The sequence below is a fragment of the Dipodomys spectabilis genome, unplaced genomic scaffold, assembly GCF_019054845.1.
Source record: "Dipodomys spectabilis isolate Male_0828 unplaced genomic scaffold, ASM1905484v1 ptg000043l, whole genome shotgun sequence".
NCBI classification, from domain to species: domain Eukaryota; kingdom Metazoa; phylum Chordata; class Mammalia; order Rodentia; family Heteromyidae; genus Dipodomys; species Dipodomys spectabilis.
The window spans coordinates 29,722,668-29,738,578 of record NW_024870720.1 but is presented as its reverse complement, the minus strand read 5'-3'; the positions used below and the strand labels follow the sequence as shown (position 1 = coordinate 29,738,578).

At 38.5% G+C, this 15,911-nt stretch overlaps 1 protein-coding gene across 3 annotated transcripts in view; it reads right to left on the bottom strand.

The window, feature by feature from the left end:
• Thap6 (THAP domain containing 6) overlaps nucleotides 1-15,911 on the bottom strand; it is a 32,490-nt gene that overhangs the window by 15,864 nt on the left and 715 nt on the right. Inside the window, exons 2-6 of one of the 3 annotated variants that reach the window (XM_042678153.1) lie at nucleotides 15,677-15,779; nucleotides 13,041-13,248; nucleotides 9,203-9,325; nucleotides 3,230-3,863; nucleotides 2,230-2,310 (exon numbers count right to left, since the gene is read on the bottom strand). In XM_042678153.1, the coding sequence (XP_042534087.1) occupies nucleotides 3,627-3,863; nucleotides 9,203-9,325; nucleotides 13,041-13,248; nucleotides 15,677-15,756 (648 nt within the window). In that variant the 5' untranslated portion in view covers nucleotides 15,757-15,779 and the 3' untranslated portion in view covers nucleotides 2,230-2,310; nucleotides 3,230-3,626. Of the gene's footprint in view, nucleotides 1-1,404; nucleotides 2,311-3,229; nucleotides 3,864-9,202; nucleotides 9,326-13,040; nucleotides 13,249-15,676; nucleotides 15,780-15,911 lie in introns of those variants that run through there. The other 2 variants (XM_042678154.1, XM_042678155.1) reach the window with 2 other exon arrangements.

Below are 15,911 nucleotides of genomic sequence, written 5' to 3'. Positions count from 1 at the left end.
AATAACTAACAAGTACCTGGTTAAAAAAAGTTCCCTCCTGGGGCTGGGAAGGTGGCTCAGTGGTAGAGCACTTGCCTTGCATGCATGAGGCCCTGGGTTTGATTACTCAGCACCACATAGCAGAAAAAAAAAAGCCAAAAGTTGTACTGTGGCTCAAGTGGTAGCGTGCTAGCCTTCAGCTGAAGAGCTGAGGGACAGTGCCCAGGCCCAGAGTTCAGGCCCCATGACTGGTAAAAACAAAACAAAACAAAAGTTCCCTCCTTATCTTTAAATGTGGGTAAAATCTCATTTAGAAGGAAGGTTTGGAATGATGTGTAAAAATGTAGCACACATAAAAACATAAAAAACTCTAAATACAAAAAATTGAAGTGATTATATTCTTACTGATACGTATATATTTTTGTCGGTTGTGGGTCTTGAACTCTCGGCCTTGGTGCTGTCCTTCAGCTCTTCAGCTCAAGGCTAGTGCTCTACCACTTAAGCTACAGCAGCACTTCCAGTTTTCTGGTAGTTAATTGGAATCTTGCCGACTTTCCTGCCTGGGCTGGCTTTGAACCTCGATCCTCAGATCTCAGCCTCCTGAGTAGCTAGGATTACAACCGGCACCTGGCTAATTCTTACTGATATTAATGTAACACAAAATTACAATGAAAAGTCAGCACAAAGTGAAATTTATTTCTTATTGACACAATGAAGCAATTGATTCTCAAATGGTAGACTACAGTATGGAATTTTTTTTTGTCCGTCCTGGGGCTTGAACTCTGGGCTTGGGCGCTGTCCTTCAGCTCTTCAGCTCAAGGCAAGCACTCTACCGCTTGAGCCACAGCGCCACTTCCGGTTTTCTAGTGGTTTATTAGAGATAAGAGTCATACGGACTTTTCTGCCTGGGCTGGCTTTGAACCACAATCCTCAGATCTCAGCCTCCTGACTAGTTAGAATTACAGGCGTGAGCGATAGGTACCTGGCTTACAGTATGGAATTCTTTTTTTTTTTTTTTTTTGGTCCGGTCGAGGGGCCTGAACTCTGGGCCTGGGCGCTGTCCCTCAGCTCTTCAGCTCAAGGCTAGCGCTCTACCACTTGAGCCACAGTGCCACTTCTGGCTTTTTTCTTATGTGGTGCTGAGGAATCGAACCCAGGGCCTCAGGCATGCAAGGCAAGCGCTCTACCACTGAGCCACCTTCCTAGCCCCAGTATGGAATTCCTAGTAAGATTCTTTCTACATGTGTTTCAGAGCAGAGTCTAAGGGATGTGCACTCTCCCTGAGCTTTTCAGCTCAAGGCTTGTGCTCTACCACTTGAGCCACAGTACCACTTGAGCCACAGCACCACTTCCGGTTTTCTGGTGGTTAACTGGAGATCAGTCTCAGGGACTTTCCTGACTGGGCTGGCTTTGAACTGTGATCCTCAGAGCTTATCCACCTGAGTAGCTAGATTACAGGTGTGAGCCACTGGCGCCTAGCTGGATTAACAATTTTTATTCTAATCATGGTATGATGTTTTTAAATTTCAGTCATTTAATAAGACATTAGGAGAGAAGCTGTTTCTGAGACTTATAACTAAGATATAGTCTTTGTATATTTGGTAAGAAGTTTTTCTAAAATGTCTGTTTTATGTACCTATTTCTATAAATAAAGCCCTGGAAAAGTCTAATCTCCTAATTACTATGTCTACCAGAAGACCAACCATTATTTATTTTTAATGATTTCTTCTCCCTTTTTTTTTTTTTGGCATGTGTATGCATGTCAGTATTGGGGCTTGAACTCAGATCTTCATGCTCCCAATACACTTTTTTGGTCACAGCTGGCACTCTGACATTTAAGCCATGTCTCCATTTTCAGCTTTTTGCTGGTTATCTGGAGATAAGATTTTCTTGAATTAGTCTTCATAGGATGGCTTCCAATCTTGATCCTCAGATCTCAGCCTCTTCAGTAGTTACAATTACAGGCATGAGTTCACTGATACCCAGTTTACATTCTGTATGTTTTTAAGCATCAGCAATCAAGTGTTTCTGGGGGGTGGGGTGGAGAGCACAGCACAGGCAGTTTGAACTCAGGCCTTGCACTTGCGAGCCAATGGTCTACCACATAGGCCAGACCTCCTTTTATCTTCAGTTATTTTTCAAACAGAGTCCCCCATATGGGTGTCCTTGGACCATGATCCTGCTACCTACACCTCCTGTGAAACTGGGATTTCAGAAGCATACCACCAAACTGGGTTTGTTTTGTTGATATGGAGTCTTGTTAACTTTTGACCAGGCTGGCCTCAATCCTGCTGATTTCCGCCTCTTGAGTAGACTCGGCAATAGTACTTTCTATAAAATACAAAGCAGCATTACATATTGTTAGTATAATCTCCACCTCAGGTTCTTAGCTCCACCCAGACCTGAGCTCCTCCCTGCCTTAGAGTTCCTGCCATTTAGCTGGCCACTCCCTCTCTCCACAGCCACCCACCTGGATAGGCTCAGATGCCATATTGTTCCCTCTCCTGGGGGAGAGATGGGCTCTCTAATAAACCTTATAATAATCTTTCTCCTGTGCCTGCCTGCCTGTGTGATCCCCTGGGATTGCAGGATATATCCTACATATTCAGGTAGCTCTGGCATTCATACTTTGAAGGCATACCTATATGATGTTAGTCATAAAGCAAAAAAAAATTCATAGCTGTTAGAACAAGTAGCCATTTATGTCAAATTGATGACCCTTTTTGTTTTGTTTTTAACACTATTTTGGTTTGTACCAAAGCATTCATGTATTGTCAAAATGAAATTTTATTAGGGATCTTCTTCAAATGGTTCTTAACAACTTTAATAGGTAACAGATCTTTTTTAAAAAAAGTTTTGGTAGTACTTGGGTTTGAACTCAGGGCCTGGATGCCATCCCTTAGGTTTTTTTGTTCAAGACTAGTGCTCTACTATTTGAACCACAGCTCTGCTTCCAGTTTTTTGTTGGCTAATTGGGAGATAAGGATCTCACAGACTTTTTTGCCCAGGCTGCGTTAGAACTGCAGTCCTAAGAATTAAGCTTCCTGAGTAATTAGGATTATAGGCATGAACCACGAGTGCCCAGCAAAAGGCAAAAATATCTTTACATGAGTTTTTCTCAGGACCAGTGCCATGGAAACAGATCCTTTAGAATTAATAACATCCGAAGAAACTTGGGATGGCTTCAAAATGGATTTGTGTTATAAATGAATGCTACTTTATAGTAAAATACATTTAAAATTAAACTTACCAAAAAGCATAAGGTATTTGTTTGAAGCCAAAAATCCGATGCTGCTGAAGAACTGTCTAGCTTCTACTACTAGAGCTTAATATGGTGAATTTGATGTTATGTCCTTATTTTTGTGGAACCTTCCTGTGGTTTTAGCATCATAAGTGACCTGGCACTAGTTTAAATCTATAAAATACAATGGTTGTGAGTCACATACAGAAAAAACTGGTAACTACCATGTATTTTTAGACATCTTCAAAGGAGTCTTTGGGTAACTATAATTCATAATGCTCCAGAGGATCCAAAGAAGAGCTTTCAATGGTGTTAGTGATGACAGTATGTGACAGCCATTTTCTAAGAAGCTGGGTGAATACCAACTGTTGGTAGACCAGACATGAAATTCTTTCAGAGTACCGTCTTATTTCATGCTCTCTGGACATTCCCAACAGAAAGCGTCCAGTCTATTTGCTGTTTCTTGGCTGATCAGACATTCTTCCTTTAATTCCCTGATTGTTTTTCTCAATGAATTTTGGAAATGTTTTTCTCTGTCTAAAACATTCCGTAGACTTTCCTTGGTATTTTCCAGCTCACAGATCACATGATCTAATTTATGCTTAAGTTTCTTTGGACTGTCCATTACACTGTAGCTATGTTCCTAAAAACAAAAAGACCAAGTATTTAAAACAAATTGACAAGTAGTTAGATAAAAGCTTATCACTAAGCTTTGGGTGTTTGTTCACTTATGATGCACATAGAAGGTCTTTAAGTTGGGAGAATTTAGCCGTTTCAAGATTATAGGAAGAAACTCTCTTGTGTTGGAGACTGGGCACACAGGAGGAGTGCTGTTCAGTGAGGATGGGAGGGGCTTCTAATCCACTTGGAGGTTTATATCTGCTTGAGCACTGAAGGTAACACTTGCAACAACTAGGCAGCTTTCATTCCTTAAGTGTGGCACTGCTGAGTTTCATGTCAATCTTTCAAACAAATTTAAATTTTTAAAGTTTTAACTGAGCTATTTTACTGAATATTTCACTTTTTAAGGAAGAACAGGAAAGGAGCACTGGAGCAGGTCTGCAGGCTGAGAGGGGTTTATAGAGGACTCTGTAGAATTTGAAAGAGATAATTTAACTCAACATTTATTATGAGTATGCTTTAAGTTTGTTAGGGGTGTATGTTTTTTGCACTAAAATGAGAGAAAATAACAGTGATTTGTCTGATATAGGCACAAAGTGAAGAGGACTTTTACTTAGCCAAAACGAAGTAACAGAGATCGACTAACAACTTGAAGGCTTACCTAAGTGGAAGGCAAACTGAGTTGATGAGACAGGGAGAATATGGCCACAAGGAGAAGAATGTGGTGACAGAACTTGGCTACAGGACCAAGTTCTAGAGAGGAGACAGCAGCACAGAAGCAGCACTAGAGGCTCTTCCTTGAGCACTGTACTAGGTTAAGATGAGCACATACAAGTGAGAAAACTTCTCAAGGCTAAGGAAAGAATACACAGAAAAGACGGAGTGCTCTGCACTCACAGGCCATAGTCACTACTTCCACCAGCCAGATCCAGAAGCTTAAAGATTCACAGAACAGTAGGGTGCCAGTGGCTCACACCTGTAATCCCAGCCACTCAAGAGGTTGAGAGCTGAGAGCTGAGGCTGAGACCTGATTCAAAGCCCATTCAAAGCCAGTCTAGGGAAGGAAAGTCTGTGTGATGCTTATCACCAAAAAAGCTGGAAATGGAGCTGTGGCTTAAATGGCAGAGCACTAGCCCTGAGCACAAAAGCACAAAGTGCCCAGGACCTGAGTTCAAGCCCCAGGACCAGCACACACATAAAGAAAGAAGAGTACATTCAAGAGTCTTGTTTCTTTGGTCAACAGCCCTAGAAAAATATTAGCCATAACAAGAGACAACTCAAATAAAAAAAAACAAATGATGCAAATGTTAGCACTAGCAGAAAAGGGAATTAAGAATGCTACTAAAAAACTGTGTTACAGCCTGGAATGTAGCTTAGTCGTAGAGTGCTTGCCTAGCATGCATGAAGCTATGGGTTCGATTCCTCAGTACCACGAAGTGGCGCTGTGGCTCAAGTGGTAGAGTGCTAGCCTTGAGCAAAAGCAACTCATGGACAGTGCCCAGGCCCTAAGTTTAAGCCCCAGGACTGGCAAAAAAAGAACATCCCCAAACAAAAGAAAATGAAACAAAAAATGGTGTTATATATAGTAAAAATGTCAAGTATAGAAAGATACAGCAGACTTAAAAAGAACATTCATAGGTAAAAAACTATAATATGTGGGGTGAAAATTCATTGGAGAAGAGCAGATTCTCTATTTAAGAAGAGATGAGTCAATGTGAAGATACTGCAACAGGAACTGTCTACAACATAGAAAATGGAGTAGTAAAAATAAAGATTAAAAAAAGTAGAGAAAGCTGTAGCAAAACACTGCACAGCTAGATATATATTTAATTAGAGTCCTTTAAGGAGAAAAAAGAAAAGTTGGAATAGAAATGGTTGGAAAAATCTGACCAAAATCTTTCTAAGTTTGATGATAAATTTGAGCCTATAGGTTAAAAAAACCAAAACCCTCAGAAATCTCAAGCACAGAAACATGAAGAAAACTAAACCAAGACAGATCTCAATTAAAACTAGTATAAGGAAAATTAATTTTCATTATATGTAGCATTTATATGGTTTTGCTATGTAGCTTAGGCCTTAAACTCTTGATCTTTTTTTTTTTTTACCTCAGCCTCCCAAGTGTTAGCATTATAGGCATGTACCACCACTCTGAGCTTACAAAAAATTCTTATAAGAAAAGAAAAGGTTAGCCTTGTTGTATATTTGTAAGGAACAATGTAGGTGAAAATACAGTGAAGTAATATTTTTAAACTAGCAATATAAACTTCAAAATTACCATCCTAGAAACTAGTACTCAATGCAAACTACTTATAAAAATAAAGACAAAATACTGTCATTAATTTTTTAGAGATAGAAATACAGAAAGAATTCATCACTAGCATAGCTGCAGCATAAAAATTATTAAAGTAAATCCTTTGGGGAAAAGGATACCATATGGAAATATGGACTTACACAATGGATTAAAAAGTCCTGGCAACAGCAACTACCTAGACAATATATAAGATTTTATTCCTCTTAACTAAATCTGTTTATAAAAGGTTGGAAGAAGAGAAATATAGTATTCTAAGGTGCATATATATGCATGGACATACATATAAACAGGTAGAACAAATACTATTTCTTAGTAATAAAGTGGCTAAATTTATCAAGTCCTAACAATCATAAATATTATACTCCAAGTGTAATAAACACCATTACTGACAACTGAAAGAAAAATTAGACAAATTTAGTTGACATTTATAGTATATTCTACATACATCAGCAGAATTCACTTCTATTGCACATAGAATGCTTATCAGGACAGACTAAATTCTGGTCTATAAAAATCTCCTTAAATTTAAAAGGATTTAAGATATATTACACATTCAGAATCTATACCACAATAGGATTAAATTAGACATTAATAATAGTTATCTAGGGAATTCCCCAGTAGAAAAGGAGAACATCAGAGATGAGTGGAAAGCAATGAAGTAAAAAGAAAATCAATGAAGTCAAGTGCGTTGAAAAGATCAATAATAGGGGCTGGGAAGGTGGCTCAGTGGTAGAGTGCTTGCCTTGCACGCATGAGGCCCTGGGTTCGATTCCTCAGCACCACATAAGCAGAAAAAGCTGGAAGTGGTGCTGTGGCTCAAGTGGTAGAGCACTAGCCTTGAGCTGAAGGACAGTGCCCAGGCCCAGAGTTCAGGCACCATGACTGGCAAAAAAAAAAAAAAAAAAAAAAAAGATCAATAATAGGAAGATTGATTAGTAATATTAAGAGAACAGAAACACATTACCAGAAATTATGAACAGTGAGAGACATGACAGCATTCATTGAAGGTATTAAAAAAATAAATACAAGCCAGGTGCTGGTGGCTCACATCTGTAATCCTAGCTACTCAGAGGATCTTGGTTTGAAGCTAGCCCGGGCAGGAAAGTCCATGAAACTCTTATCTCCAATAAACTACTCAGAAAAAGCCCTAAGTGATACTGTGGCTCAAGTGGTAGAGTGCTAGCCAAAAGAACAAAGAGCCACAGAGACAGCACCCAGAGTTGAAGCCCTAGGACTGGCAAAAAAAAGAAAAAAAGAAAAACCCCGATAAACACAGAAACTATCTTAATCTAGAAAATTTGACAACTAAGATGAAATGGTCAATTTTTTTTGGAATTTGCAAGAAATTCCTTGGAAAGACACAAGCTACTAAAATTATTTTCCTATAGAGAAAACTAAAGGTTCAAATATCATCACTGGAGGAATATTTCAAATGTTTGTAAAATAAATGGTAACATTACACAAACTTTTCCGGAAAACCAAGTAGTTGACAACATTTTCCAATTCAATTTTGAGGTATTATTTTGTTATTGAAATCAAATATATTAAATACAGGCTAAATACCTCTTGAACATATAAATATTAAACACAAATTTAGGAAATTGAATCCAACAAGGCATAAAAGGGATAAAAAAAATCAAGAAGTAAGGTTCATTCTATGCATAAAATGTTGGCTTAACATTGGAAAAAAAACAATTGATACAGCTCAGATTATTTATATCATCACTAAATATAGGAGAAGCATTTGTCCATTTCTGATAAAAATTCTCAGCAGATTAGGAACAGAAAGGTACTTTTAACTTTATAAAAGGAATTTATGAAAAACTCATGGCTAAAATTATATTTAACATGAAGAGATTTCCTTCCTCCTAAAATCAGGAACAAGACACGGAGATCTGCCCTCAATAATACTTATATTCAGCATAGCCACAGAGGTTCAAGGCAGTACTATAAAGCAAGAAAGAGGAATGAAAAGGATTAGAAAGAAAAAATAATGTCATTAATCACAGAGAACATGATAGTCTATGAGTAAAATCTGATTCTCTCCATAAAAACTGCTATAATTAATATTTGATTTTGTAAATTGACAGACACAAGATCAATACACAAAAATCAATCACATCTCCACATTCTAGAAGCAAACAAAATACCATTTGTGATACCAAACACAAAATACTAAGTGATATATCTGACAAAGTAAAATACCTGTGTGCTGAAAACTGTAAAACAATGCTGACATAGGTTAAAGATCTAAATACTTAACACAAAATGAGTTAAAATGCCAGCTTGTTTTGGTAGAAAATGGTAAGAATCTAGAATAGCCAACAGAGTTAAAACAACACAAAACAAACCTCAACCTATAAGAAAACAGATTTATATTCTAGTTCTGGTTTTAATATGAATAAGCAATAGACAAACAGATATAAGCTTGGATATTCTATGTTGTATATGAGTTATTCAAGATATTCTAAAGACATAGGTATATTTTATTAGATATTCTTACACAGAAACAATTTTTTTTTGTTAGTCACGGGGCTTGAACTCTGGGCTGAGCATTGTCCCTGAGTTCTCTTCAGCTCAAGGCTAGCACTCTACCACTTGAGTCACAGTGCCACTTCTGCTTTTCTGAGTGTTTTGTTGGAGATAAGAGTCTCATGGACTTTCCTGTCCTGCTGATTTTGAACTGTGGTCCTCAAATCTCAGATTACTGAGTTGTTTCTAGGATTACAGGTGTGAGCCACTGGTACCTAGCAGAAACATAATTCTTACTAGGAAGAATTAACTATTATCATGGTAGACATATCCTTGAGAAAGCATTCTCCAAACTAATATGTAACTGAAAGGATGAATTACTTATATACTGCTTTTGCATTCATATAAATTATAATGACTTTGAAAGCAGTATTTTTTCCAGATATTACAAATTAAAAAAAAAAAACTCAAGCACTTGAATCTGTAATTTTTCCTGTAAGATTTCTACAAATTTGACCCTAAAGGAGTAGAATTATTCATCTTAAAGTATTAACAACTCAATAAGTCATTTTACTTACAAAAATGAATTGGGATTGGAATTCTTCAGTATATGATGGAGCACCAACCTGGCGATTGTGATTTGTGACTGGTAGGGTTTTGATGGTGAAGTTCTTTCTATAGTGAAGCTTTTCTCTTTTTTCCTGTTAAGAATATTTAGTAAAAATCATAGAGATACTTTATCCTTTCTTAAATTTTTAGTCCTTATTATGTTTGTGTGCACATTTCTTTTCATGGAAATTGCTTTTAGATATTAGTAAATGCCACTTCGATTACTTTAAGAGATCTTCCCCAAACAACCCTAAAGTTCACTTTTTTTTTGCCTGTCCTGCAGCTTGAACTCAGGGTCTGGACGCTCTACCACTTGAGCTACAGTGCCACTTCTGGCTTTTTTGAATAGTTTATTGAAGATAAGAGACTCACTAGGACTTTACTGACTGGGCTGGCTTTGAACCACCATCCTCAGATCTCAGCCTCCTGAGTAGCTAGGCTTGTAGGCATGAGCCACTAGCGCCTGGCTTACAATTCATTTTTGAAACACAAATTGAAGAGTGATAATGAGAAAGGATAGTCTGATCTGCAATTGAAAATGCAGTTACAGTTAGTGGTCGAGTGCTTGCTTAGCATGCCTGAAGCCCTGGGTTCGGTTCCTCAGTACCATATAAGCAGAAAAAGCCGGAAGTGGCACTGTGGCTCAAGTGGTAGTGTGCTAGCCTTAAGCTGAAGAGCTGAGGGGCAGCACCTAGGCCTGGAGTTCAGGTCCCACGACCAAAAAAAAAAAAAAAAAAAGTTATATCTTGTATATATAATAAACCATGGTTGGTTTCTCTCAAATGTCTGGCTCATAGAGCTGCAACATAATATGATAATGTGTTGCTTGATAAGAAGTACAGATGCACGGGCCTCTGACCAAAACGGAATCAAATTCAACTTCATTCTTCAAGCAAGTTCTCAAGGAGTGGGGCACATGAGTCTATCTTTTAAATAAACACTGAAATAAATTCTTTGTTGTTGTTTGTGGGGCTTGAACTCTGGGGCCTGGGCCTCAGCTCTTCAGCACAAATTGAATGCTCTACCACTTGAGCAACAGTGCCACTTCTGGTTTTCTGGTAGTTTATTGGAGATAGAGTCTCATGATTTTCCTGCCCAGGCTGGCTTTGAACTGTGATCCTCAGCACTCAGCCTCCTGAGTAGGTAGGATTCTAGGCGTGAGTCACCGGAGCCTGGTTTAATATAAATTCTTATATAGCCTAAAATTTGTAGGCCATTGTTGTGAAAAATATTCAATGTCATGGACAGGAGTAGTTAATTGTAGACTAAGGAGTCAAAAGGCCTCATTTGAATCTGGCCTCTGACATTAATAGCTGTGTATGCTAGACCTCAGACCTCTTAAATCAGGAGTAGAAACTGTTTTCTGTGGCAAGGGCTATTTGGGTATTTATAACATCGTCTGAGGGCCGTACAAAATTTTCAATACAGACAGAGGATCATGGGCAGCCATCAGGAAGCATATGTGTCTGTCTTATCACATACTGAATGGTTTTGTAGGGCTTATATGGCCATAGGGCTGGGTGCTTCCCACCCTGCTTAAGTAATAAAAATGAGAAGAGTATTTACCTCATATAGTTGTTTCAATAATGAGCTATTATGTGTGTACAATGCTTATAATGCCCAAAACATAGCAAGTTACTACCATCAATGTAAAAATGTAAAATCTAGCTGCACTCACGGCTAGCAGTAGAATGCTAGGCTTGAGCTGAAGAGCTCAGGGACAGCACCCAGGCCCAGAATTCAAGCCCCATGACTGACAAAAACAAAAAAGCAAACAAAAAAAAGTAAAACCTGAAAAAGCAACTAAGGCAAAGATTATACAGTATAATTTTAATGTTATAAAATTGTCTACATAAATATTGATCAATTTATATAAAACATACAAATCATTAGAAAGCTGTATATGGAAGTGCACACAGTATTAGCTCTGTATTGGCCTATTATTTTTATTTTTATTTATTTTTTTGGGTCCGATCGTGGGGCCTGAACTCTGGGTCTGGGCGCTGTACCTCAGCTCTTCAGCTCAAGGCTAGCGCTCTACCACTTGAGCCACAGCGCCACTTCCAGTTTTTTTCTTTTTGCTTATGTGGTGCTGAAGAATCGAACCCAGGGCCTCAGGCATGCAAGGCAAGCGCTCTACCACTGAGCCAACTTCTCAGCCCCATTTTATTTTTAATTCTATTATCCAAGTTCTTTTTTTTTTTTGGTCATTCATGGGGCTTGAACTCTGGGGCTTGGGCACTGTCCCTCAGCTCTTCAGCTCAAGGTGAGTGATCTACCGCTTGAGCCACAGCACCACTTCTGGTTTTCTAGTGGGTTATTGGAGACAAGAGTCTCATAGCCTTTCCTACCTGGGCTGGCTTTTAACTGTGATCCTCAGATCTCAGCCTCCTGAGTAGCTAGGATTATAGGAGTGAACCACTGGTGCCCGGCTGTCCAAGTTCTTATAATGAAAAATTTGTTGTAAGGAAATAGTTCTGCTTAGTTATGCCCACACTTATTAAGATCTTCCTTACATTACAGCTAAACACTTCACTGGTAGAAAAAGAATCCTTTAAAGCTAATTTCAGAGAAACTGCACATTTACTGATAGGGAAGAAAGTGAAGTGGTCTTGACTTAATCACTTAGATACTGCATGAGTGACAAAGACAGCTGTAGTAGGTACACTTCTAGACCACTTCTCGTGCTTATAACTGTCAGGAGGACATGATCTTAATGTTGGCTCCCCTTAGGTTTTCCACATTGGAATCCATCAATCCGTCTACAGTGGCTGGATGCAAATATATTCTTAGATATATGAAGTTAAAGAGAGATTGAGGTAAAGCAGCCAATCTATGGCACTATTACTGAGAGAAAAAAGAATTCAACTAGGGTTTACTTATTCAACCTTTCTATTTTATTTTCTTTGGCCTCTTTTGTGATGGTACTAGGGCTTGAATTCAGGGCCTGGAGTGCTAGCCCTTAACTTTTTCATTCAAGGCTGGTACTCTATCACTTAGAGATGAGAACAGTCATGAACTTTCCTGCCTAGGCTGGCTTTGAACTGCAATCCTCAGATCTCAGCCTCTGGAGTAGCTAGGATTATAGGCATGACCCACCGGCTTCCCTTTTCTTCCTTCTTACTCATATTTTCTCTTTCAGTTTTCTGTCTTTTGGTCCTACTACGTTTCAAACTTGTATGCATGTGACTGTTCTTAGAAGTATATTTTCGTCCTATCAGAACCTTAGCTCTTGAATTCTCAAGAAGTCTGGCATTCTAGAACTTCTGTTCAATCTTATGTTAACTTCCAGTTTCTTTCTTTTTTTTTTTTTGTCGGTCATGGCACTTGAACTCTGGGCCTGGGTGCTGTCCCTCAGCTCTTGAGCTCAAGGCTAGCACTCTACCACTTGAGCCACAGTGCCACTTCTGGTTTTCTAGTGGTTTATTAGAGATAAGAGTCTCATGGCCTTTCCTACCTGGGCTGGCTTTGAACTGTGATCCTCAGATTTCAGCCTTCTGAGTAGCTAGGATTACAGGCATGAGCCACTGGCTCCTGGCACCTCCAGTTTTTAGACACAAATCTTGTTATGTCAATTCCTAAAGTCAATCCACTTTATAAAACCTTAGTAATGCACCAATGTTTCTGAGCAGTTACTGGTAAAATATTTGTACATCAGAACTAAAACTTGTATATATAAAAGCTTAAAAGAATACACTTCAAACTAGTCAACAAACAATAAAATATAGCCAAGGGTACCTTGCTGGAGATTCTTCAATGTACCACAGAAAGTAAATATTGACAGTAAGTAGTATCTGATAAACAAACCTGTAAGTGATATGGGGAATCAAAGATAGAAGGGATGACTCCAGGTTTTAATTTAATATTTGGAGCACTTCTGTCAAAATCTGTCTTCTTAAAGTGTCTCGAACACAAAACGTCTCCTTTTTTAGGCTCCCAAATGCCTGCAGCATTCACATCAAGTCTTTTCATTGCTAATACCCACTTTCTTTTGATGTTTTCATCTGTGGGGAATCTAGAAAAAAATTAAATATTTAAAAACCAGATACTATTCATATATATGTAAATTAAATATTTTTTGTACGACTGGTCTAAAACGATTCTTTTGGGAACTGTGATATTCAAAAAAAATATAAATCCTTCTTGTGTAACTTGGTTTTAAAAGTCAGATTTCTTTTTGTGTTTTTGCTAAGTACTCTTTAGACATTTAAATTCTTTTCATATTATGGAAGGAAATCACCAAGAGACATTTCACACCTTAAGAATACAATCCAGGGGCTGGGAATGTGGCTTAGTGGTATAGAGTGCTTGCCTAGCATGCATGAAGCCCTGGGTTTGATTCCTTAGTACCACATAAACAGAGAAAGCCGAAAGTGGCGCTGTGGCTCAAGCAGTAGAGTGCTAGCCCTGGGGGAAAAAAGCTCAGGACAGTGCCTAGGTCCTGAGATCAAGCCCCTGAACTGGCAAAAAAAAAAAAAAAAGGAATATAATCCACAGCTGGGCATTGGTAGGTCATGCGTATAATTCTAAGTATTCAGGAGGTTGAGATCTGAGGATTGTGGTTTTAATTCAGCCTGCACAGGAAAAGTCTGTGAGACTCAAATCTCCATAAACTACTCACAAAAAGCCAGAAGTGGCACTGAATCTCAAATGGTAGAGCACTAGCCTTGATCACAAAGAGGCTCAGTTGCTCAGGTCCTGAGTTTAAGGCCCAGGACCATTCCCCCCCCCCTTCCCCCCCCAAAAAAATCCACAATTGAATGGTTTCCTTCATCTACAGATGGCAAAAGTTATCATTTGATTTTTTTCTTATCTGAGGTGATGGCTGCAGTTAATACACAGCATGTTAGACATGCCTAGTGAATGAATGCCTTCAAGAGCTGCAGAGTCCTGAGCTCTGGACACAACTATTTTGAAGATCTGGAGGTCAATAATTACCTTTCTCAATTTTCTAAGCAGGTGTAAATCTTTTTTGGAATGTGGTAGATTATATACACACTCATTTTTTATTTCACATATTTAACAATGTGGCTTGCAGATCTTTATCATATAGTAGAGTGCTTGGTACAAAATATGTAGCAAAAATGAACAATTATAAATCCTATTCTCTCCTAAGGCTATCAGGGGACTGGCTAAAATACTAAATTAGGAACATCTTGGCTTATCTGTGTTTTTAGCTAAATAACTCATATTTTACAACATGTGCTTGATACATTTCTAAATAGAAAAGACAAGTAAATATATGAGCAAGGATCCTTCAGATTGCAATATGTGTGTGTGTGTAAACAACACTGTTTTCTCAAGAAAGAAGATACAATGTAAAAATACAAAGTAATAATGATAGCAAAAAAAAAGATTTTTTTTAGAGGGGGTACTTGAGTTTGAACTCAAGCCATCAGGTTTGCTAGGCATGTGCTCTACCACTTGAGTGACATCTCCAGTCAATTACTTTTCAAGTAGGGTCTAGCTTATTTTGTCCTACCAGGCCTGACTGAGGTCCTCCAACTTAGACCTCCCATCTGGTTGGTAATGACAAGGCACATGCCAACATCTTGGAGACTCATTAACCACCATCTTCCTCAGCTTTGTCAACTTAACAGTTGGGATTATAGGTATAAACTACCCTACCCAGCCCGGAGTTTGCCTTTTGTTGCTACTAGTCTTTGATTACTTGTCTGGAATCTTAAAAACTACACACATAAAAGTATCATTGTAACTGGGCCCCGGTGACTCATGCCTGTAATCCTAGCTACTCAGGAGTCTGAGATCTGAGGATCATGGTTCAAAGCCAGCCCGGGCATGAAAGGCCATGAGACTCTTATCTTCAATAAACCACTAGAAAACCGGAAGTAGAGCTGTGGCTCCCACTGGTAGAGCGCTTGCCTTGAGCTGAAGAGCTGAGGGAAAGTGCCCAAGCCCAGAGTTCAAGCCCCAAGACCACCCAAAAAAAAAAAAAGTATCATTGTCACTTGAAATTTAACAAAGAATTTGTTGAATGGAACTTCTTTGTACAACTACTTAAAGATAATAAAAAAATTAAAAAATAAATTAACAAAATAAAATAAAACAGAAATTTAACAAATTAAACAAATTTATAAAGTACTTGAGGCTGGGAGCTAGTTGCTCATACCTGTAATCATAGGTACTCAAGAGGCTGAGATCTGAGGATCCCAGTTCAAAGCCAGGACAGGCAGGAAAGTGTGTGAGACTCTTATTTCCAATTAACTACCAGAAAAACCATAAGTGGTGCTGTGGCTCAAAGTGATAGGGCACTAAAATAGGGCACTAGCTCAGGGACAGTGCCTAAACCTCGAGTTTGAGCTCCATGACCAACAACAACAAAAAGTACTTGAGAACTTAAGTTCAAAGCTGAAGAGTTTAGCAGAACTGTTCACTTTTTATGAGAGTTAAAAGTTCTTGGCTTAATTACAGCAAAGTCTTACACATGAAATGTCAGTCCTTTTAACTTGGAATTTGGCAAACAGCGGGAAGCACACCCAATGGCCGAACAACATTTCACCATGGTTTTAGCAACTCATAACAGAGCTGAAAGAAAATTAAAATAGGAAACTGTTAGTAACCTCAAAGCTAAAGCCAAAGACAAGCATTTTCTACCAACACTTGTAGTTTAGCCCATAGAATTTCCTAAGGACATATTTGGCTATGCACCTTGAGGTC